The sequence below is a fragment of the Canis lupus genome, chromosome 12 (assembly GCF_011100685.1).
Source record: "Canis lupus familiaris isolate Mischka breed German Shepherd chromosome 12, alternate assembly UU_Cfam_GSD_1.0, whole genome shotgun sequence".
Taxonomy (NCBI): Eukaryota; Metazoa; Chordata; class Mammalia; order Carnivora; family Canidae; genus Canis; species Canis lupus.
The window spans coordinates 67,460,655-67,485,444 of NC_049233.1; the positions used below are offsets into that span (position 1 = coordinate 67,460,655).

The 24,790-nt window shown below is 45.2% G+C and overlaps 1 protein-coding gene across 8 annotated transcripts in view; it reads right to left on the bottom strand.

The window, feature by feature from the left end:
* Window positions 1-3,879: 3,879 nt before the first annotated feature.
* Window positions 3,880-24,790, bottom strand: part of SLC22A16 (solute carrier family 22 member 16) — a 57,127-nt gene continuing 36,216 nt past the window's right edge. For all 8 annotated transcript variants that reach the window (XM_038554937.1, XM_038554934.1, XM_038554936.1 and 5 more), the window contains 6 exons: window positions 20,874-20,991; window positions 15,991-16,522; window positions 12,193-12,320; window positions 9,630-9,739; window positions 8,034-8,133; window positions 3,880-4,294 (listed from right to left, as the gene is read on the bottom strand). In XM_038554937.1, coding sequence (XP_038410865.1) covers window positions 4,085-4,294; window positions 8,034-8,133; window positions 9,630-9,739; window positions 12,193-12,320; window positions 15,991-16,522; window positions 20,874-20,991 — 1,198 coding nt within the window. In that variant the 3' untranslated portion in view covers window positions 3,880-4,084. The remainder of the gene's footprint in view (window positions 4,295-8,033; window positions 8,134-9,629; window positions 9,740-12,192; window positions 12,321-15,990; window positions 16,523-20,873; window positions 20,992-24,790) is intronic.

The window sequence follows — 24,790 nt, forward strand, 5'->3', positions numbered from 1 at the left end:
CTGGCAGTTGTCAGTAAATACTGGTGCAATGTGGACTTTAGAGATGAAACAAGCAGCTGCTACCGAATTCTGGCAAATCCAGATAGTTCATCTCTGTTGGGGGAAGTTACCGTGGACTCTGGCTTCTGCAGTCAGCGTAACAACCTTGAATAAGAGAATATTACTCTTCATCGTCTACAGGAATTTATTAAGTACCCCTTTGGATACTGTGTCATTTAGTAGAATGAACCCTTTGTTTTCCGCACGCTTTCAGTAATATTTGGTAGGCGTGAGAGAAAGGCAACAGAATATACATCAGAACATATTTCCAGTATGAACTTCCTGAACAGCACAGTAATGGGAGGAGGGACAGAGTCAGCCTTTTGGGGATCTGAAATCTATACAGTTGTTTGGTTTAGTGTTTTTTTTTTTTTTTTTTGGAAGTTTATACAGTTTTCAAAGCCCGGTGTCACTTTGCTATCATCTGACAGAAGGGGAATGTGACAGAAGGAAAGTAGAGTGGAAAGAGACAGTGGTCTTAACTGATTGTAGTGAACGTATCTTAATTTTGCAGAATTTATAAAATACATTTTACAAAAATGTATAACCAAATGAACTCATTGTTAAGATCTCTCACAAGAGCCTATGCAAGGGAGGGAAGTAAAGTTCTCTTGGCTTCACAGGAGATGTTCTCTGCAGCTAGTGGACCAAAACCTATCGTCAGAATGTTCTAAATGGCAGAGTCCTCAAGAGAGAAGCAACACATGTTGGAGGTCACAATCAACTCGATTCCAATACCAGTGCTGTGGTATTGACAGAATGGGCCTCAAATGGCCAATGGCCAAGACCAAGACTGCACAGGACACCTGCCACACTCTCCCCGACCAAGTGGTGGGACAGTACATGGAGCAGAGAGAAATAGCATTGTGCAGTAGCGGAGCTGCGCAGGGTAGATAAATGATGTACACATAGTATCTCGTCTTTGCAGTCCCGTAAGGGACATTTTATTATGATCCTGGATTTTTACATGAGAAGGCTGAGATAAAGAGAGGTGGACTTGCTTCACTGGGAGGGTGCTTTTTGCCCACTAACCTCCACCACCTCTCACACCGCTGCCTGTTGAAGTCAGGTTGATGCATAGACCTCAGTTAAACGGATCTGGTATCAAGGTCACCTGCCTAAAGTTCACCTACTTGGGTGTGGCTTGTTCTCTGAGCTTTCCAGTACTGCGGCAAAGTACTGCTTGAAATATTTACAACTAGAGACAGATATGATGTGCTAGGACCAGGTTCCAACTATAAAGATACCTAACATCACTATTTTTTAGGTAGAAAATCAGAAGGCTGTGCATACTGAGAAATGCTGGAGGAACAAAGTATGTTTAGCTTCCTGGATGACTAGTATTTGTAATCGTTACGATGAAAAGCCCAATTTTTCTCCCAGTGAAGTTTTTCTTCCCCCTACTGATTTAAAGACATTTTTTATCAAGGTGGCTGGATATAACAACAACATACAAAAGCCAATCACCTTCCTTAATGCCGGCAATAACTAGTAGAAAATATATTAGAAAATCAGCCCTTCTAGTCATAAAGATACATGCGCAAGAGAAAGTATAACAAGAAATGTGCATGCTTGGTGGAGAACATTTACTTCATTGAAAGGCATTAAAGGTAACCCAAGTAAATGAAGACATAACTCATGAAAATGGATGGAAGAGTCAATGCCAGAAATAAAGTAAATATTCCCTAAATCGATGTAAAAATTCAACTTGATTCAAGTTGAAACCATGCCAGGCAGTTTCAGGCATCAGAGGGAGTGTAGGCTCCCGGGTTCCTGGTCGGCAGCAGAAACATGATTTCTGCATGAGCAGTGGAAGCGGAGTAGGGGGCTGGGGACTCCCGGCCCAGCACAGGAGTAGCTTCCTGGCCTCTAGTTACCTTCTCCTTCTCCATTTTGTTCCTTTGGTCCTTCCCACTCTTTTGTAACTAATTCCCTGTATTAAATTCTTCCATGCCTGAAATAGCTCAGAGGGTTTCTGTTTTGCTGACTGGACTCTTACTAATACAGAAACATGTACGTGGGTGTTACGGACTGAACGTTTATAGTGTCCAATAAGGTGGAAAGAGCAGGGCTCTCCTGATGGGGATTAGCGCCCTTCAGAGACACCAGAGAGCTCACTCTCTCCCCACACAGGTGCGCAGAAAGGGTCACGTGAGCACACAGAGAGACTCTGTCCAGGAGAAGAGGCCTCAGGACTAAATCTACCTTGCAGGCCATCCTGATCCCAGACTTCCAGCCTCCAGAACCACAAGAAATCAATTTCTGTTGTGAAAGCCCCCCAGTCCGTGGCATCTTGCTATGGCAGCCCTAGCAAACTAATACAGATCATTAAAAAAAAAAAAAAAAAAAGGGCAAGAAAATACCAAAGATTAACTAAGAGGAAAAAACCTAAATACCAGTGGAAAGACAGGCTGAGGACAAAGGAAAAAAGAGACACACACACACACACACACATACAGTAAGAGGTGAGAGGTGAGAGGAAGGATAAAGAAATATCTCCCTCTAGCATCCTCCTGTTGTTTTGTTTTCTTTCACAAAGGGAGAGAGGTTTGGGGGTTATTTTTTATTTGCCAAGTGGAAAGGCCCATGAAGAACTGGGGAATTATCCAGGGAGCTGAGTAATTAATTATTAATAAATACTACTAATAAATATTATTATTAAATAATTCAGGTCAAATCCCTTTTTCCCCCTTAGTAATGCTTTTTTGACAATAGCATCTATATAGTTGTCTTAATCCTACTTTTACTTGCCTCTGCTGCTAACATTAATACTTGCTTGTATCACCAGTTCTAATGTATTAGACATATGTGTAGCTAACAGCTAAATTTCAAGAGCAAGGGAAAAAAAAATAATGACCTTCTGATGAAACCATAGGAAAGAAAAATCCCAAACTTCTGGCAAACTTGTGTGAAATGTGTTCCTCTAATAGTTAAGAGGATATGATAGTTTTGCTGTTGAAATGTTTGGGATATTAAACTGAATGTATGTGCAAAATACGATGTTAGGTGAAGTTGGGGAAACAAAATTTAGTACTTAAAGAGCGAAATCTTCCTGTAAAAAAAGATTTTTAAGGCAAAAATACTTAATCCTTTTTTTTTTTTTTTTTTACCTTGGTAACAGATCCAAATGGTACTTACAGATGAGCTGCGAACAAAAACTTTGCAATGCACTAAAATGCCACAGCTTCCCTGTGCTGTGAAGGAGATTTAGGGAGAGAATTGGGCAATTTTGAAAAGATAAGAATGTCGGACTAGAAAACACACCTGGGCCCTGGCAGGCATGTGTCCTTTAACTAGACCTGACATGAGCACCTTTGCTCATTCAGAAGCCCTCTTGCCTCAGGGTGCTGGGAAGCAAGATACCTTTCTCTGTAGCTATTGCTTTTAAGGTTAAAGTATGAAAACAAATATTTTTTGACAGGGCATTTTTTTTAAGATTTATTTATTTGAAAGGGAGAGAGAGAGAATCCCAAGCAGACTCCCTGCTGAGCGTGGAGCCCAAGGTGGGGCTCCATCCCACGACCCAGAGATCACGACCTGAGCTGAAGCCAAGAGTCGGATGCTTGACTGATACACCACCCGGGTGCCCTGCCAGGACATTTCTGGATAAAACTTAAGTTTAGAGCCATGATTCTCATAAGAGGAGAAGGAATAGCAGAAAGAGAATCTTCAAGGAGCTTTGTCAAAAGCTCCCGTGCCCACTCTTCCCCAGGGAGCAGAGGAACCCGGGTCCTGGCAGAAGGATGTGATGTTCCCTGCATGGCTGGAGGCAGGGGGGCAGGTTGAGTCCCTAAAACATCTAAGAACAAATAGGGAGAAATATTTTATGGCAGTAAGAAAGCAGTGTAAAAAATGAGAATTCTCATCTCGGTTTTATTTCTTTTTACTTTTACAAAAAACAATTGTGTTAAGACTTTCTTACAAAAATTTTTTTTAAAAGACACATACAAATGACATTCAGGAGATGAGAAGAATATCCCTCTAATACAAAGTCAGTATGGTAAACCATGTTTTACTCCGGTGCTCGCTAGCACGTACGGCACATTTATTCACCAAGACCCGAACCCCCCGAGTCAATCACTTCTACGTTTTTCAACGCAGTATTATTGGTTGTGGGAAATAATTTGCCTGAGCTCTCGTTTTCTGTATCCTGTCTGGCAGCCTCCTCCCAAGTCGTCGCCAGAGGCTTCCCCATGGTTTCTGGAAGCATCAGCGATAGCACTCCGCTTATGAAGGCCAAAATCGCAACAAGCAACTAGAAGGAATTGAAAGAACAATAATAAGGGACACGTCGCAAAAGAAACAGATCCTTCAGAGAATGATCATTTCTGAACCTTTGTCAGAGGGCAGCAGCATTAACTTTGATGCAACCGTGGTCATTGTTACCTCCTGGGGGAACCATGGGTCACTTTGGCAGGCCAGCAGAATGGGCACTCATTACACCATTCATTGACCACCGTGGAGACCGACTCGGTCAACCCCAGAGAGTACCTAGATTAGTACTCTGGTGAGCACTGTCCTAGGAGAGGTGAGGAGAAAAAAGACCCTGCCCCAACCTCCCAGACCCCAGCGCTTTACAGACAAACCCAGCAATTGCCTTGGGTTGGGACTTCATGATCAGAGGCTGTCTTGGTCAACCGTACCCTGCCCCTGAAACTAGTACGTGATCAAAATACAATAAATGACACTCAGTGAATGAATGAATAAATGAATGAGTGAATGCACAAATGAATGTTGCAATGAGCCAAAACCTACAGAATTTAGGGGGAACCAAACAAAGGCAAATGGAAACTAATTGCTACTTGGGGGGTGGTGGTGGTGGTGGTGGTGGTAAGGATCCATGTGATTGCCTTAAAAATTCTTTACTTTCCAAATTTTCACACATAAAAAAGCAACCTTTTAGATTAGCACCATGGTGTCTGCCTTCAAAAATGCAAATTCCATGATACCAGTCTTACCTCAATTTTCAAAAATGCAAATTGTATTAAGAATTAAAGCCCACAGATCTCTTCTCTGTTGATCCTTATGAAGATGCTGGGTGGATTCTAGAACTAAATCTCTACACCTTCTGTAAAAATGTGTCCCATCCTCACATAATTTAAACCCCTCCAGCCAAAAAATCACCGCCTGGGAAGAGCCCATAAAAATAAATCAAGGCATGGTTTTCCCAATAAATCTACATACTTGGTGCTTCTACAACGTCTGAGAAGGAGAAACGCCAAGCACATGTTGGCTGCCACGGTGGCGTGACGCAAGGGTCCATCAGTAACACGCGGGACTCGGGGGGACAGGTCCTTATCTTGTTTTGCGCAACACTGATAACCTCATTCTTGGGAATACTTGAGCAAGCCCAGAAGCAGTCACAGCATCTACAGTGACATTCCAAAGGACGCTTCAAGGCGTCTTCTGGAGCCTTCCAGACACAGCAGGTACACCCACCGAGTAAGTCCAAACAAGAATGAGAATGACTGGAAGGTCCAAACCAGGACTGGATGTTTCTTCTTGGCTTGGCGGTCAGGATGGTCAGGCAGCGCACAAGCCCATAACCCTCCACCTCCCTCCTGCCAGCGGAAGACCTGGTCTCCTGCCACCCTGGCCGGCTCCCCCCACCCCCTCAGGCATGCCGGGGAGCCCTCACCTCTCCGTCCCCACCTCTCACTCCCCCCTTCCTCCTCTCCAGACTCCCCTGCCTCCTAAATGGGGAGGGCAGGGTTGGGGCGGGGGAGTCCCTCTATCCACAGACCGCCTTCCTTCTCACAGGTTTTTGACCTTTTCCTTTCTACCACTGATTTTCCTTCAGTAAAAATAACAGTTCTCGAGCCTCTTATAACCCACTCCGCCTGGGAGCTTGCTGGGCTCCCCGGGGTGAACTTGGGTTACTGCGACTTCCTGCTCCTCAGTTTCCTCATCTGTAAAATGGACACATGAGTGGCACCTGCCTCAAAGGACGGGGGAATGAATTAAACTCCATGACCCCTTCGAGGCCCTTTGCACAGTACCCGTCCGTGGGAAGGGCCCAAGAAGTGTGCTTCTCTCATTCCAGGAAGCCGGAGAGGCCCTGGGCCTCGGCCCACAGCCCTCGAGCCCGAGCCCGAGCTCTGCGCCCGCTGCCTCCCTGGGTCCGCTCGCCCTCTCCCCGCACCCACGGAAGCCGCTCTTCCCAGGCCGCAGACTCCCAGCTGCCGAGCCCAGCAGACCTCTTCCTGTCCTGCTCCTTCTTGGCTGCTGTCCTCTCCCGCCTTCCTGGCCTCCTCTCCTCCTTCAGGGTCCTGTCACCTCCCCAAGTCGCTGGCTGCTCCTCCTGGAGGAGCTGGGCCCTCCTTCCATCACACCTGACAGGCCTCTGCGACTAGGGTCCTGCTCTGGAGTCTGCTCACCGTGCCCCCAACATAGACTGACCCCCCCACCTGTTCCTCCAGCTGCCCCGGGCCCCAGGCATCTGCCTCCCAGACGCCTCCGCTGGCCATCCTGCAGGTGCCTCACGCTGATGAGCCATCGACGTGTTCCCTCCAGCCACCGACGACGGCTTAGGCCTCCCCCCACCGCCCCAGTCCCGCACACCCAGCAGCTCACCAGGGGCGTGGACGTGACTTCTGCCGTCTCTGAGTCTCCCTGAGTACGAATGCCCTTCCCTCTGACCTCCTTTGACATCCCTGCCTGTTTTTCTAGATTATCTCCTGACTCCCATAACCCACCCTGGTGTTGGCGATAGGCTTGACCCCAAACCCAAACTGGCCATTTTCCTTTTTCCCTTTAAGCCTTTAATTCCCTTGCCTAGAACTCCCTTCTCTCTTTTTCCTCTGGCTGACTCTTATTGGCCCTTCCAGACATAGACTGGAGGCCCCCTCCTCCAGGCAGCCTCCTTCTGGCCTTGGGCTGGGTTGGGAGTCCTCGCCTATAACCCAGAGCCCTGGCCCTCCCCGTACCCCGCCCTCAGCTCGGGGGCTCTTCTCCTTCCCCACCACCCTGGACAGACAGACTCTCTCAGGACAGAGGCTGCCTCTTTCATCTCTGCTCCATAGCACCTAACGAGGAGGTTAGTTCAACAATCAACGCTCAATAAATCTTCGCCAAACCAACCGAAGAATACAATGTGAGTTAGTGTCCACTTGTTTTTTAGATTACTAGGAAACAACGGCTGATAATAAAAGCATCAGAATGAGTGATTTTCATGCGCTTCTTTTTGAAAGAGAAAATACAAACTTATCTTCCAGATTAGCATTTCCATTCCTCCGAATGAAAATACCGGCTCCCTAGGCAGCTTGACACCCAGAAATAACTTTAATGAGAAATTCTATAATTTATTTTTTTACTCAAGGAAAACAACAAGCAACATCTGTTGCATCCGAAGGAAGCATATTCACAGAGTATTTCTGCAAATATACACGAGACCTGCTGACAGAGGTTGTCTTGGGGCAAGGGGGCTGGGGCTCTCGGGGGCAGGGTGGAGGAGGAGCGGATTCCCCTGCATTCCCTTCTGTCGCAGAGCGCTCCAGGCCACCCCAAGCCCCCAGCCTGCCTGCCTCCCATCTTCCTCCCACCAGAAGCATCACCCATGAAGAGTCTGTCGTGTTTCAGGTAAGCTGAAAACCAGGCACCTCTCGGCGAGGCACCACGGGGCCCTCCAAGCAGGTAGGCCATGTGAACCCAGAGTCGAGGCCAGGTGGGGGACCCAGGTGACTGGGGCAGAGGCCTGGGAGGCCCGAGAGAGAGCAGGGCTCTCCCTAGGCAGCTTCCAGAGACTGGGGGTGGGGGGCAGGAGAGGGTGCTTCCACAGCGGCCACGACCGCAATGAAGGGCTCACCGGGGGCAGAAGGTGACCGCCCAACATAAAACAGCAATCCCGCTCTCTTTCCCCACCGGGGAGCGGTTAATAAGGTTTCTGTAAACCGCCACCACTGAACCCTAAATTGGCTTCTAACAGGTCCGGGTAGAGATGGCAGCTGGCTGCACTGCCTCCCTGATGCATCGGGGGACTGGGACCTCGCGGGCACCTGTGGCAGGAAGGTCCAAACGCTGGAGAGGTACACGCAGAACGGGGCCACGATGCTCCCCATGCGGCTCACCATGCTGCCGCTCCCCACGGCCAGCGACCTGCAAACAGGAGGCGCGTTAGGGTGCAGACCACGGGGTACCACTCGGCCGCCGCCAGCTCCACGCAGTGGATGGAGCTGGAGGGATGATGCCCAGCGACGTCGGTCAGTCGGGGGAGGCTGGGCATCCTAGGGCCCCACCGTGCGGGGAGTGTAAGGGACAGTGAAAGGGATCATAAGGGAAGAGGGGGGACTGAGTGGGGAAAGTAAGAGCGGGGGACAAACCATGAGGGACCCCAACTCTGGGAAACAGACAGAGGGTAGTGGATGGGAGGTGGGCAGGGGGATGGGGGACCGGGGGATGGGCCCTGGGGGGGCAGGTGATGGGGTGAGCCCTGGGTGTGATATTATATGGTGGCAAATCGAACTCCAATAAAAACAAATGTAAAAAATAAAAGAAAAAAAAGAAGAAAGAAAGAAAGAAAGAAAGAAAGAAAGAAAGAAAGAAAGAAAGAAAGAAGAAAGAAAGAAAGAAAAAAAGACAGTGGCCAGAGGTGAAGCCGAGCACAGCACCGATGTGCGGGCTGCAGGACCGCCCGGGCCCTTGTCCACACTCCCAGCAGAGAATCAATACAATAACCCTAAGCTCGGCCCCAGGGCCGAAAATAAATTTTACACTGATGTTCCAAGAACTGCGTGTGATTTAGATCCGTGTTGTGCGCAACAGGGGAGTATATGAGCATACAGGTCATTCAAGACAAATCAGGACCAGAAAAAAAAAAAAGAAGAAAAGAAAATCAACCATTCTTCCTTTGCTATGCAGATGAGCACCTTATGCATATTCATTCAGTCTCACATTGAGGATAGCATCCGTCTTCTAGAGCAGGAATTTGTCTGGGGTAGGGGGATGGATGGGAATCGGGGAGAATGAAAGATTTATTATATCTGTGGAACATTCTGTTTCAATTTTTTAAAGTCAAGTGGTATCTTCTTGAGCTTTTCTTTAAAAGCCATTTAAGGAAACTTTATAGAATGTCTAGTAAGAAGGAAAGAACGTGCTTTTCATGTGAATAAGTATCTCTTAGTAAGCCAAGGAGAGAGGCCCCACCCCAGGAGAAACTAAATCTGCCTAACACCTTGGACCTCTGGCCTCCAGATATGTGAGAAAATAGACTTCTGTTGTTTCAGCCACCTGACCTTTTGATGTCCCGTTATGGCAGCCCTAAAAATTAAGACAACTGACATCAGAACACCAAGAGACACATCCTGGGAAAATTAGCCTTGAGTCCCATGGAGAGTCAGGGTAAGGCAATTGTATTTGAGACTTAAAATGGTTTTGTAACAGAGTGTGATTTCACCACAATTTCTTTAATATCCTTGCTAATGAGGTGTAGACAAAGCCCCAGATTCAGAATTAGCATCATCATGGAACTTTCCCATATCTCCGGAGCTCCAGTAACCACTGGAGAGAAAGCAAGCATTTATACTCAAAGGTCAAATATAATGAAACGACACTCAAGTTAACACGAAAACAAGAGAAAAATAAGTAACTCTTACCTTACCCTGGTTGGATACAGCTCTGCTGTATAAAGGTAAATGAGGCCAAACGACGCCCCTATGGCAAATTTTCCAGCCATGGTCACCACCACAGTCCAAATAAAGTAATCCTGAAAAAACATATATTAGCAAAATAGACCATCATAACTAATATCTTTAAAGGAAATACATAAAATCTCAAATATTATTTTAAATGTTCTAATTATCCAATAATTAGAATTATCACTCTTTTTCAGAAGAGTGAAAACTATTACTTCTCTGTTTGAACTTACTTTGTAATCTCTACTCCTGGTCTGTAAAAGCTTTCCATCTTCATAAAATTAAGAGATTAATTTAATTGTGCCTCCCCCCAGCCTTGGAGATTTCAAATTACCAAATTAGAAAAGCCATTTGCAGAGATTGCGATGGAATGAGACACGCCCAGAGGGTACCAGTTGCACTAGCAATTGACCCACTCCTTCTGGAATTGATCCAAGCAGAGTGATTCAAAGAGCCGTAGAAACAAATTGTGCTCCTTTGTGACAGTAATCCTCTAGTTTTATAAATCATCTTCAGAAAATAATCTGAAAGTGATAACTGAACCATTAAAAGAGATTCTTTTCTTTTTTTCTTTTGGTGGAAGCATTTCTCAACAGTGAAATTTCTCCCACTCCATTCCTGCTGCCCTTAGGTCCTCTACTTCCCGCTGGGACTCCCAAAGACTTCCCACATTCCATCTTCTCGCTCATCTCCTGTCTGCCAGCTGGACATGGAGATCCTGGTGACCCCAGGGTTCATGTGTTGAGGTTGGCGGAGCCTCTGTCAACCTGAATCCCTGAATGACTCCATGGAGCCAAACACCCCCTCACCACTCCTGCCACCACCAACCAGGTAGACCCTCATCAAACCTTCTATGAGCAAGAAATAAATACCTGTTATGTGAAGTCACTGGCATTTGACGATGCCTCTAATAAAGCAACTAATGTCACCTTGTTACCCTACACCCTACTTACTGTGTGTTTGTGGGATGAATTTGTTGACAGTATCTCTTGTAGACGGGATTTGTTGAAGGAATGAATGTAACTTAAAAAAAACATGGACACGTGTTGATACTGCCATTTGGGGAGAAACTTTTATTAGAAGGAAGAAATTTGGGGTTAAGTGTTGGCGCCCTATTTCTAGAAACTCCCTTCAGCTACTTTCCTGTCTTCCCTATTATCACAGGGGCTTAACCATTATAGAACTCGAGGGTTCTGGGGTTCCCCTAAATCTTCACAAGTTCAAAGGCAGCTGCCATCAGCTCAACTAGTATACCTGTAAACCACTTAAAACAAACAAACAAACAAAAAGGTGTGGATGAAGTTCCCTCAAATTGGCAGCAACCTCCCGGTCCTGAGTAGTTTTACTGCCTGCATATAGTTGTATATCAATCCTCTGGAAATTTCAGTGACATAAAACATTTGATTCACCAACCTTGAGAATTAAGTGAAATGGTACTATAAAAAGAAGTCACTGGTTAACTTAACGTAAATTTCAAACAACATGTAAAATCTTAAATGCCTTGGCTCTAAATGTTGAGATACTATTGCTGAACAATCATATAATCCTAGAGAAAATTATAGAAAGTATTTTAAAGTGTAGTTACCATGACCACATTTTCCAAATCAAGAATGAAAAACACAGGTTCTGATAACATTTGGGGGGGGGGGGCGGGTGTGGAGAAGCACTTACTGGATGCAAGAGTTATTCTAGGGGATGGTGTTTGCCCAAATATGGGAATGGGAGGGTGCTTTCAGTAGTTTATGGCATCGTTTCTCAGTAGGAAACTGCATTCTTTTTTTTTTTTTTTTTTTTTTTTTTTTTTAGGAAACTGCATTCTTAAGAACAAGTTCCTTGAGGGATTTAGGCATACCAGAAATTGGAAACTACTCATCTACTGCAATGAAAGACAAGTCTACTTAAATTGAAACAGTCCTGAAGATAGAACTCATTACGTCCTTCAGATGTCTCTATGGCTCCCTCCCTCTTTCAGGTTTCTAATCCACTGTCACCTTCTCTGGGAGGCACACCATCCTCGATCACCCTGGATAAAGCAAACACATGTGTCACACACACACACACACACACACACACGCATTCTCCATCGCTTTTCCTGTTCTGGTTTTCTTCATACTTGTAGAAACTAGATTCACTGTGAGTCTTTAGCACCTAGAACAAACAACACCTGCCACCTGACAGATGCTGGATACATATTTGTTGAATGAATGAACGTTTAAGATTACAATAATCACTGGAAGAGGTGATCAACTGTCCTCCTTTGGGACCTCTGTGTTTACAAAATACAATACTGGCCATCTCTGGGAAGTGAGATTACGGGTGCTTTTTTTTTTTTTTTTTAACATTTTTTTCCTTAATCTTTTTACCATGAACATATAATACTTACACAACAGAGAAAGGATGGTTTTTAAAAGAACACATTTAAAAATATTATGTGTATACTCTGTCCATATGTCTGAATTGATCTTCATATCTGCTGTCCTAGTGTAACTAACCACACCCTAAATTAGACATAAAAATAACTCACCTTGGGGATCACCATAACCACACCACAGAACAGTGCACCTGAGATAAGGGCGAAGGCCAGAACGCTTCTTCTCCCTATACGGTCCATCCCCAAGCACATGAAGATGTAGGCAGGAATTTCCACTGCACCTGTCATTGAGCGAAAGGGCCCTCGATAAGCCACGGCAACCAACTGCGCGACAGGACCTCGCCTTCTAACCCACCACCCAAAAGGGATGATCAGCCCTCTCCCCACTCCCAGGAGCCCCTCAGAGCTACCCAACGACGGCCCTGCAAGCTCTGCCCCCTTTTAAACTCCCTGTAGGGAGGAGGATGTGTCCTGTGAAGTACACAGTCCTGCAGTCTGCCTGGCACTCATCACCCGCCCTAGGAACCTTGTCCCCCACCAGGCTGGAAGCGCCCCAGGACATGCACAGGGGGCCCAGAGGACAGGCCTGTCAGATGAATACATCAGTAAATTCACAGACGACCAGTGGATAATTTCTGACCTTTGATTTCTCACGCTTGACAGAACTAGGGAAAATTCTAGATGAGTGATTTCAAAGTTTAGGAACTAAAGTAGAAAATCAGTGTGGGCTAGGTAGACAAACTAATGATAAGGTGTGATGGATTTTTAATCTAAAAGTAAACATTTGGGACTCCTGGGGGGCTCAGCGGTTGAGAGCTTGCCTTCAGCTCAGGGCATGATCCTGGGGTCCCGGGATCGAGTCCCACATCGGGCTCCCTGCATGGAGCCTGCTTCTCCCTCTGCCCGTGTCTCTGCCTCTCTCTGTCTGTGTGTCTCTCATGAATAAATAGATAAAATCTTAAAAAACAAATAAATAAAAGTAAACATTTAAAAATCTAACATGAGGGGCACCAGGGTGGCTCAGTGGTTGAACATCTGCCTTTGGCTCAGGGTGTGATCCTGGGATCGAGGATCGAGTCCCTCATCAGACTCATTGCAGGGAGTCTGCTTCTCCCTCTGCCCGTGTCTCTGCCTCTCCCTCTGTGTCTCTCGTGAATAAATAAATAAATAAAATATATATATTTTAAAATCTAACACGAGTCCCCTACAGGACGGAAACTTCCTTGGGCCTCTTTTTACTGCCCCACCACAAAAGTAAAGAGCTGCATCTTAAAAGCTCTTCTCTTGAAAACCAAAGTTTTTGAATCTGAGATCCAGAGCCAGAAAGCTCTATGTCTATCTACCAGCCAGAATGAAATAGGAAGCAAGCACGAAGATCCTGTGCCCAAGCGAGCAAGCCCAACGGTCTCCTTCAGGAAGCTGCCATTCTTCGGCAGCCTAGATCTTGCACGTAATTCAGTCTTCAAGTTCTTCCCTCCCTCTGCCGCTTGCCTAACCTCAGGATGCAACCCACCACTGCCGCTCAGGAGTGACGTGCCCTTGTCCACGCAACTGCAGGACGTTGCAAGCCCCCGGAGAGGCAGGCCCGCGTCTATGTCTCCCCCAGCTTCGGAACACACCATCGGGGTAGATACATATACTCCGAGGGAACGTTCTCAGTAGTACATCAGAAATCAAACTCAGCTGCTGCTGCTCAAAAAAAAAATAAAAGTGGCTCAGGCCAAGGCAAAGATTAACATCCTGAGCCACCTCCGAGAGCTGGTCTCTCTTCCTTTCATTGGCCTGGAGAAGACTCGGCTCTGAAGGAAACGCCCCTTCCATGGGCCCTGCGGTAAGGCCCAGGCTTTCAGGCCAGATCGGTTTGTATACCTCTTACTCTACTTTTTTAAAGAGCTTATCAAGCACTTTTCAAGGTCAAGTAAGATCATGACCCTCAAAAGAGCCATATGGGAGCAGGCCTGGCTTAGTGTCCCCACTTCACCACAGGGATTAAATGCTTTGAGCCAAATTAGTAAGTCAGCTCAGGGACTGGTAGCAGGTCTTCAGGAGCCAAGACTCCTTTGCTGCAGTCTCCCTCCCTCCTTCCTCGCCTCAGAACTGGGTCCTGGGCCACCAGCCAACTTCCCAGAGTCTAGCAAAGTGGGGCAGCAACTGTGAAATGTCTGAAGAGTGATTTAAAGTATCCTACCCTGGTTTTTCTGGAGCTGTCACTTCAGGATACGGATACTACATCTAGTTTCTGGTTTGACTGTGTCTGAGATATAAATGGTGCGAGCAACGAGCAAGCCTCCTGGGGTTAGGACAATCTGCCATTTACTTTCTTCACTCTGTAATACACAACCTCTCCCATTGCTCAGACCCAGTTCAGCTCCTAACCCCACATAACCCCCAAGGGTCTGTCTTGAAGCTACTGAAGCATTTATCACCTGCGAGTAGCCCAACACCTGAGCTGAAATCCCCACCAGCCCCAACCCATCTCAGGAGATAAAAACTCATTCAAAAATTTCACAGCAGGGATCCCTGGGTGGCGCAGCGGTTTGGCGCCTGCCTTTGGCCCAGGGCGCGATCCTGGAGACCCGGGATCGAATCCCACATCGGGCTCCCGGTGCATGGAGCCTGCTTCTCCCTCTGCCTGTGTCTCTGCCTCTCTCTCTCTCTCTGTGACTATCATAAATAAATAAAAATTAAAAAAAAAAATTTCACAGCATAGAATTGTTGACATGAAGCTCCTGTCAGTAAGAGGACTTCTGGGAAGGGCAACAGCATGAAAAATCTAAGACAATAGAGAATATTAAAACCCATGTATATTTATCTTAGAAACATTGTTATACTTATGAGATGTCCCAGTTTCTTGAGAATGTATATGTCCATTAAAACTAAGAAACTATATCATAAAGATCTAAAGCTCCAGCTTCCCTAAGCTTCCCCATGTCACACCGCACCCCATTGGGTCCTCCCGCCACTTGCTGCTCTGTTCTAGGAACGCTGCATCATTTCTCAAACTGACATACAGAATGTTTGAAGCCAAGATGGACTCAGTCTGCAAACTTGCTGGTTTGCCCAAGAGAATAAAGGTGGGTTTTTCCCCCCTTCAAATGACTTCTCTCATAATTCCTGCTGAGCTATCATGAACAAAAACAGATGTGTCATCAGAGCACTCCAATGAGAAGGGATGATATCTATGTGTAAAAATGTAAAAGCAAGATTTTCTGAGGATAATAGCAAGTGCAGGCAGCCTTTATGAAAATAGCCAGGAGTTGCAACTAGATGGACAATACAGATTTCTAATATTCCTCTCATGTTGGGTGTGAATTTGGACGGCCCTCGGAGTCATGCCTCAAGACGTCACAGCAATTTCTCGAGCCATTTTAACCTGCTACTAGAATGGAAGAAGCATGACAACGAAATTAGAGTTGCATGTATTTAAGTGATTTTCTTCACTGAAATTTCTAAATTCAGCACTTTTGAAGGTAGAAAGATACCAGAAGATCTCCAAGACACATTAAATCTTAAAAGGAAAACCACCTACGAAGAACAACAGGTAGGGAATGATCTCTTGATCTGCACAAATGTATGGAAATGTGTCGAAAGAGATATAAAAGAGCACAAGCCAGATGTTAAAGACGTCACTTCTCAAAGAGAGTTCTGAGACGGGGGTGGGCTTATAGGAAGGAAGCAAGCAAGGAGCAGAGGCAGAAAAGGAAGGAGGGACTAAATTCTTCTGACTGTTTGCATTGTTTAAAAAAAAATATATATATATATACACATATATATATGTATAGATATGTGTATATATATATACCTGGCATTCCAGTCTAATAACACTAAAAGAGGCCATAATAATACAGTGGGCAGTATTGTTCCTGGTAGAGAAAAGACAATAAAAGCACACTAAAAACATGGTAGAAACATCAGTTCATTGCTACACTTAAATATAATTTAACTACTTACCCATGAGGAAGAGGTTTAAATATTCATTGCCTCCTAAATTAACAGAATTCAAGGAGAAGAAGTAGAATCCCAAACACCCCGTGAACCAAATCAGCCAAACAGTAAGTGTCCTCGTTCCAACATTCCAGTCACAAAACAGATCTAATAGGTTGTGCTTCTTAACTTCAAGGGGTTCATTACCAACAGGATCATTTAGATCCAGTGACAAAAGTTCTGACAGTTTACAGGAGCTGGCCCTATTCCACTTGGCAATCGTATCAACTACTTTTTGCGCTTCTTCATATCTTCCCTCTGAGAGAAGCCAAAAAGGTGTCTCTGGGAGTATCCAACAGCACAGGACAAAGGGGATAGTCACTGTGGAGAGGACTATCTGATAGATCCACCAGGTCCTGACAAAGTAGCCTGTCAAAGCCACCACCATTGTTCCAATTGCAAAAAAGGAATGCATCTGGATGCATGCCCACGTCCGAGCCTTCATGCCAATAAATTCCGTCACATAGACAAACACCACCACGAGATAGCCACTTCCAGACTGAAAAACAAAGCAGGGAGGGTGGTCCAGATTTAAGGTCACATTTATAACTGCTAAGGGGTCTGATCTCTCTGCATATCACACACAGGCAAGAAAGAAAATGACGACAATTGTTTTCTGAAACCCATACCACATTGATAAAATCATGTTGATTCCAATCCATCCTTCTTCTTTCAATGGTTCTTTTCATCCTCCCTCCACCCTCGCCACCCCAAATGGCTCACACTTGAGAGGTTATGTCTGATATAAAGGAGAGGATATGAATGATACATGTTAGACAATGCCTTTTCTTATAGAGGATCGTAAGTATTCCTCTATAGTGTGAATTTATTTCTCACTTAACATAAATATAAACATGCATGCAAATTTATCTATATATAAGAGGTCCTTATCATTAAGTCCTAAATTGTTAAATGGGAACCAAAAATTATGGTAACTAGTGGGAAGAAAAAGATTTGATTGAAACTTTATTTTAACAGGCAACAAAAGAGAAAATAAATTGGGCTTCATGAAAATTAGAAACTTCTGCTCATCAAAGGACACCACCAATAGAGTGAAAAGGCAACCTACAGAATGAGATATTTACAAATCATATATCTGTTAAGAAATTAATATGCAGGATAGACTGAAGACTTCTAAAATTCAACAATAAAACAAACAATCCAATTCAAAATAAGCGAAGGATTTGGATTTTTCCAAAAAGATATACGAATGGCCAATAACCAATGAAAGGATACTCAACATTCCTAACCATTAGGGAAACACAAATCAAAGCCAGGATGAGATACCACCTCATGGCCATTAGGATAGTTACTATTAAAAACAACAACAACAGAAGATAACAAACGTTGACCGAGATATGGAGAAACTGGAACCTTTGAGCACTATTGGTGGGAATATAAAATGGTACAGGTGCTATGGGAAAATGCACGGGGATTTCCCCAGAAAACTAAAAATAGAATTCCCATATGATCCAGCAGTCCCACTTTGGATATAGACCCGAAATAACTGAAAGTGAGATCTCAAATAAATATTTGTACACCCATGTGTGTAACAGCATTATTCACAATGGCTAAAATACAGAAGCAACACAAGCATCCATGCACAGATGGATAGAGGAGTGGTCTACACATACAATGGAATATTATTCAGCCTTAAAAAGGAAGGAAAGTCTGACACATGCTACAACATGCATGCGCTTTAAGGCCATTACTCGAAGTGAAATAAGCCCATAACAAAAAGATAAAATACTGTATGATTCCACTTATATGAGGTACATAGTGTAGCTGAAATCATAGAGATAGGATGTAGAATGTGGTGGCCAGGGGCTGGGGGAAGAGGAAAGGAGGGTTGCTGTTTAGTGGGTATAGAGTTTCAGTTTTGCAAAATGAAAAGAGTTCTGGAGATGGATGCTGGTTATAGTTGCACAACAATATGAATGTACTTAATATCACTGAAAGGTAGACTTAAAAATGGTTAAGACGGTAAATTTTATGTGTATTTTGCCACAATTTTTTGAATTGGGGAAAATCAACTTGATTTTGAAAATAAGCCTATCTTTAACAAAATTTAATAGCAATATGTGATCATTCTTGGAATAAACAAAGAATGAATCAAATAATGGGTTTTGGTGTGTGGGGGGGATGATGAAAGGATTAGTATTTTTCCTATAAGATTATTTCACATTTGACTTTTATAACACACATCATAAAGTTAATTTTTGCAAAATTATTCAAGAGCCAAAGGCCTCTCTTAATCCTTTGATATTCAAATCACACTCTCCTGGAGGCTCATCACATCATTATCCTTGTGGATGTTAATTTCTTCAAAAGTTTACTGGTCTACCTTTGCCACATCCCAGTTGGCCAAGGGATTTGGGTAGGATTTAGTTTTCCCCATTGCTTTCAAAGACCTTTTATAGTCAAACATCTTTTGTAAGGCCTGCAATTTCACCTCCCATCAGAAAGTCAGAAAGAAGCTGGCCTACCAGCAATTTCCTGTGACAGAGAGGATGACGCGCTAGTGGTAAGCAGGGATGTGCGGGGTGGGGCCTACTGCGCTAATGTTCAGCCCAATACTTTTGTGACAATGCCTTTCATTTCTCCATATGGCCTTGTAATTGCAAGACTCAGAAAATGAACCCTGATAAGGAGAACTCCCACACCCAAGAATCTGGTTGTTTGGTGAATGTTTGCTGCTCTTACAGTACACAAGGATGGTGACAGCCATCAAATACCACAAATTTCCCCCATTAAGTTAAGCAGTGACATCAGTCCCTAGCAGGTTTTTTCCAGGTGTGTTCTGAATCCACTCCTACTCCCTCTAGGTTACTTCTGTCACTGGGTTCAAACAATCCTTTTGAACAAAGGATTAACCCAACTATATAATTCCAAAACATTCCCTGGATCCATTCACACCCGTCACTTCTACTGATAACGCCCTGCTCTTCACATCTACCCTGAGCCCTCTGCCCCGGAACAGCCACTTGGGCCTGCCTGAACCCCTGCAGGAGATTCCCATTGCCTCGAGGAAATCAAGGAAACTCGTGATCATCCTCCAAGGTCCCGATTGGTCATCCCTCTCCCCATCAGTCTCAGCAAGGTTATTTCACCTCCTCTCTAGTCTCCAGACACCCAGACCTCCAATTCCCTCTCATCGTAGGGTCTTCTCATCTTACTTGCTGCCTCTGCCTGGAATGTTCTTGTCTTACCCACCCCTCAGGACTAAAAGGCCCCTGACTCTCCAGACTCCCCACCCTCCCAACTTAAGACCCGCTCGCTCCCCCCTCCCACTGTCACACCTCCACTGTCAACATTGTATTTTTGAAGATGGCCCATCAGTGTTTTGACTTTCCCACTACACTGTAGGGTCACTGAAACAATACGGTCTGGTTTACTTAGCATTACGATCTGCAGGCAGATCAATAAATGTGTTGAGCAAATGAGCCGGCCTGCATCTTCCCTACTCAGAGTTCAACCGCAGCCACATTTCTCAGGAAAATCAAAGACAAGAGCCATAGACAATTAAGCTGCATTGACAAATGTGTTCAATGAGCGGCCGTCTCATTTTCTCAGGTCTGAAAATAAACACGTGGTATTTGCAAGACCGAAACAGATATTTTCAGAATTTATCCTCTTAAGTCTTCGCACCCTCTCCGTACCTGTGCCTCTGGTGAACCATCATTTCCACCAAGGGTCTCATCAAATCTCACTCTGCAATCACAGAGCCATTTCCTCTTATTACATCCTCAGTGGAGACAGACCACTGCTTGTTATCTTTTGTATTTAAAAACTCTTTACATTTCTAAATATAGATAATTACTTTTTTTTTAAGGTCCTGCACCTCCTAATTCTCCTAATTATTTTTTCTTTTTATGCAACAATCCTATCCTTGGCCATTTGCGTGGCTGCCTAGGAACCCTGTCCAGCCTGTGAGTGCTGGGACACCTTCTGAGCTCGCAGTCCTTGGCTTCTCCCTGGAATCTTGGCTCATACAACCTGGTGAGAGGGGACACATGCCTGCCCGTTCAGCTAGGTCACAAGCTCCTCCCACAGACAGAAACCTCACTCCACTACCCTTGACCAGTGACCTCCAAACAGATTCACTGCGGCTGGCCTCTGGCAGTCTGGACCCTGTCTAAAAGCCTCACTGAGTGTGGGGACGCTTCCTCCCTGGCTGGTCCACTTCTGATGATAGTCCCAACCAGAATGACTGCCAATGTCACGTCAGGTGCCCTACCGTGGATACTAACTGTAATTTCCCTGGGTCCTGATAATAACCCAGTGAAGCATGTAGTATTTTCTGCAGTTTACAGCTTAGAAACTAAGGCTCAAAGAGGACCACCTGTTTGCCCAAGGCCACACAGCTAAAAAGCCAAAATATGGCAAAGCTGGTACTCAAACCCATGCCCTTTCCCTACATGTCCCTGTTCCTCATAACAGAAAAGCCTGATGCCTTCTTGTTCTCTTTCCTGCTGCACACTACACAGACGACTCTCTTAACACACCTTAAGCGTCTGTTGGGCTCGTGCATACAGGGTCTGACTAGGCCACTGTAATTGCTCAGAAATGAAATGACGCCTCAGTAATTGGGGAATGCGGATCATGTGCCAGGCATGGGGTCAAACAAAAGGTCTCTGCTTTGTAAGCAACCATTTTTCATTTTAATGAGCTTCACTGTAAACACAGGGTGCCACTATCCCACAAAAAAGACTTCTCAGTGGAATGAACAAAGATTAGTCCTTGATCGCTCTCACCACATGCCAAATGACCCAAACTAAGACAGTTGGGCTCGACGTGAAAACACTGCAGCCGAATTAATGAGGTCTTTGAAAAGCACACACAAAACTCACCATGGCAAGAAGAAAGCGTGCGATCATGAAGCTGTAATAATCAAACGAGAACGCCGCTGCTATGCCAAAGAAAAATATGCCAGCGCTTGTGGACCACAAGACAAGGCGTCTTCCTATCCTGAAAAATAAGAATCACACAGTGGAACAAGCAAGGTAATGGTTATAACAGTTCCAACACCCACTCAATTCACGGAAGTTGAGTGTTGCCTACATATCTCATAGCTTATGTACTGGTTCCTGCTGTTCATTCATCTATTTGGGGAAATAGTGAGTGGACACATGACTTCTTCAAGAGGCCAGTCTTTCGGTGGAGAGGCCCCCACCCAAGCCACTAATATACATATATGATCACCCTGGGTGATCCCCAGAGGGCCTCCTAACCCAGGACTGCTGAGGGAAAGGAGGGTTTGTCCTTTTGCTCCCAGACTTCTGCTGTCTGACCTGTTGGACCATCTTCCCTGTCCACACGGGTAGAGAAGGTCTTGCCAAGCCTCTTTAAAAACAGGTGGGTGGGGGATTGGGGTAACTGGGTGATGGGCCCTGAGGAGGACACTTGATGGGATGAACACTGGGTGTTACACTGGTGTCACGTTGGCAAATTGAACTTCAATAAAAACAAATGAAAAATAAGCAGATAAAAGTAAAGAATAAAAAAATAAAAACAGAGGGCTTGCTACATTCTGCTCCTAGAATACGGGGCTTGCTTGCTCCGCATTTTTGTAATTGGGAGGGGCATTTATTTGCCTAAAAAGCAAACAAACAAATTATAATCCTGACAGATTTTTTAAAAATTGAGATATCATTCACAAACCACAAAGTCCGACCTTTGCAAGTATACGGAGCAGGGGCTTTCAGTGTATTCACCAAGTCGTGCAGCCCTCATGACGAATTCCAGGATATTTTTCATCACTCCAAAAAGAAACTCTGCACCCAGGAGCCGTCATCCTGCCTTTTGTGCGCACCCTCTCCCTCCAGCTCCTGACTTCCACTAACCTACTGTCTGTCTCCAGGGAGTTGCTTACTCTGGACATTTTATATTAACAGAGTGGCACAATATATGGCCCGTGGTGTCTGGCTTCCTTTACTTAGCATTGTGTCTGTAAGATTCGTCTGTGATGCAGTGTGTCTTCCCTTCATTCCTTTCTGGGTCTAAATAACACTCCACTGGGGGGCTATACCACATTTGTTTATCTATCCATCAGTTGAAAGACATTTGGATCGCCTCTGCTTCCCAGCTATGGGGAATAGTGCTGCCGTGAACATTTTGTGAGCAAAATTTTGTGTTCGGTTCTCTTGGGTATGTAGCCAGGAGCAGAATTGCCGGCACCTACAATAACCCTATGTTTAACATTTGGAGGAACTGCCGAACTGCTTTCCAAAGTGGCTCCCCATTTTTACAATCTGACCCACAATGGACGAATTTCTCCACATCCTTGATAACACGTGTCCGTTATTGTCTGTCTTTTTGATTACGGCCATCCTCGTGAGTGTGCAGGGGTATCTCATTGTGGTTTTGATGTGCACTTCCTTCATGACTGATGATGTTGAGCATTTTTATATGTGCTTGTTGGCCATTTGCACATATTCTTTAAAGAAATATCTATCTAAATCCTTTGCCCTTTTTTAAACTGGGTTGTTTGTCCTTATATTGTTGAGTTATAAGAGTTCTTTATATATTCAGGATCCTGGGCTCTTATCAGATATGTGGTTAACAAATATTTTCTGCCTGTGAGTTGTCCCTGACAGATAATTTTAAGGCAAAAGAATATAGCCTTGAGATTCCAACCAACACATTTCCCTGGTAAAGTGGAGGATATACAAGCAAATAAAAAACTGTCCTCTGCACACCCTCAGCCTTCTATGCTCCCACACACACACTAGTAGGGATGGTTGGGCCTACACATGCATGGTCTCCAAACTCATCTGAGCCCTGAATGCCATTTCATACTTTTTACCCACCGCTCCCCTCATCAACCTCCTCTGCCACCCACAATGTCTGCACCTCCCATCTCCTGCAGAGAACAGAGGCCATCAAAGAGAAAGCCCCACAACTTCCTGCTGGGCCCACCTGCCAACACAACCTGCATTCTGCATTCAGCTTTCTCTTCTTCCCTCCTCTCTGGAGACACCCAACCCACCCTTTTCTCTCCAGATACCAGTTTGCAATCTTTGTTTTGGATCGTGCCTCTTCCCTCCTCCTCTGAGAACTTATTCTAACAATTACTTCTTTTGCCTCTCTCTTTCTCTCTCCGCGGACTCTTTCCTTTCAGTTTAAGTCTTTTCCAGCCAAAGACAAGAGCCTTCCATGGAACCTAACACTCCATCAGCCACATTTCATCCTGCCTTTCCTCCACCAATGGCTTATCAGGAAGGAATATGGATGCCTCAACTCCTATGTCTCCTTAGCCGGTGACCAGGGTCGCCACTGACTTTTCTGAGATGGCCCTCCATCACCAGGGACCCGCAGGCTGCCTCTCTCAGTCCTTATCTGCCTGTCTCCTTAGTGCCATGGACCATTCCTGCTCTGAAGGCCCACTCCACCTCGGCTTGCCGAACACCACTCTCCACGTTTGGCCCAGGCCTCCCTGACGGCCCACCTGCCTCAGCGTCAGCATTTCCCAAAGTCCTCTACTGCATGCTCCGGGCCCTTGAGATGTCATCTGCCTCCCTGCCTCTGATTCCTAAGAACATGCTGTCAACTGCCCACATGCCTTCTGGTCCTAGTGGCTCTGCTCCACTTGTTTGTTTGTTTGTTTTTTTTTTTTAAGATTTTTAATTTATTTATTAGAGAAAGAGAGAGGCACAAGTGGAGGGGAAGGGGCAGAGGATGAGGGAGAAGGAGAAGCAGACTCCGCTGAGCAGGGAGCCCGATTTGGGGCTGGATCCCAGGATCCCAAGACCATGACTCCAGCCAAAGGCAGACTCTTCACTGCCTGAGCCACCCAGGCGCCCGGCTCTTCTCCATTTTGAGGTCCTGCATAGCTTCTATCTTTGTTATTGGTGGTGGTGGTATTTTGATTTTCCCTTTCTTTCTTAATCCAGGGGTAGGACATGCTCATGGGAAAATATACCCAGACACAGTTCCCTTTCTTCTGAAATGGCTCTCTCCTTCATATTTCCTGAATTGGTTGGTTATCTTTCTTCTTCCTCCAGCATAGTGGTCACTGAATCACATCAGTTTAAAAATGCCCCCTCAATATGTGTCCACCTTTGCCTCTCTGTCTCTCCTGCCTTCATTCAGGCCTTCGCCTCCCCCTACAGCACTCATCCCCACGGCCTCCCAACCAACCAAGCCTGAGCGCACCTCTCCCCCACTTCCCAGAAATAAAAACAATTCCAGGTGTAGTTTTGCTTCACTACCTTTATCTATTCTATCTGTCTGCCAAATGGGCCTCCCCACAATTCCCTGAATGCGCTAGGCTCTCTCATCCCATGAAGTTGTCCCCCCACCCCATAGAAAGCCTTCTCTATTGAGCATTTAAAACCCAGGTCAATGGGGCACCTGGGTGGCTCAGTGGTTGAGCGTCTGCCTTCAGCCGGGGCATGATCCCGGAGTCCTGGGATCGAGTCCCACATTGGGCTCCCTGCATAGAGCCTGCTTCTCCCTCTGTCTCTCTGTGTCTCTCACGAATAAATAAATAAAATCTCAAAAAAATAAAAAATAAAGTAAAACCCAGATCAAGTGTGCAGCCTTTTCTGACCAACCTCTGGGGTCTTGCAGCAGAAATGAAGAGAAAATGGAAGGTAGCAATTAGGTATTCAGGCCTGGGTTCAAATCCCAGCTCCATTGCTTACTTTCTAAATAAACTTTCTGTGCCTCCTTTTCCATACCGGTACTTAAAATAGGGCCAATAGTGCCTACCTCACAGATTTCTTTAAATAATTAAACGAAATAATGCACAAGACATTTAGAATAG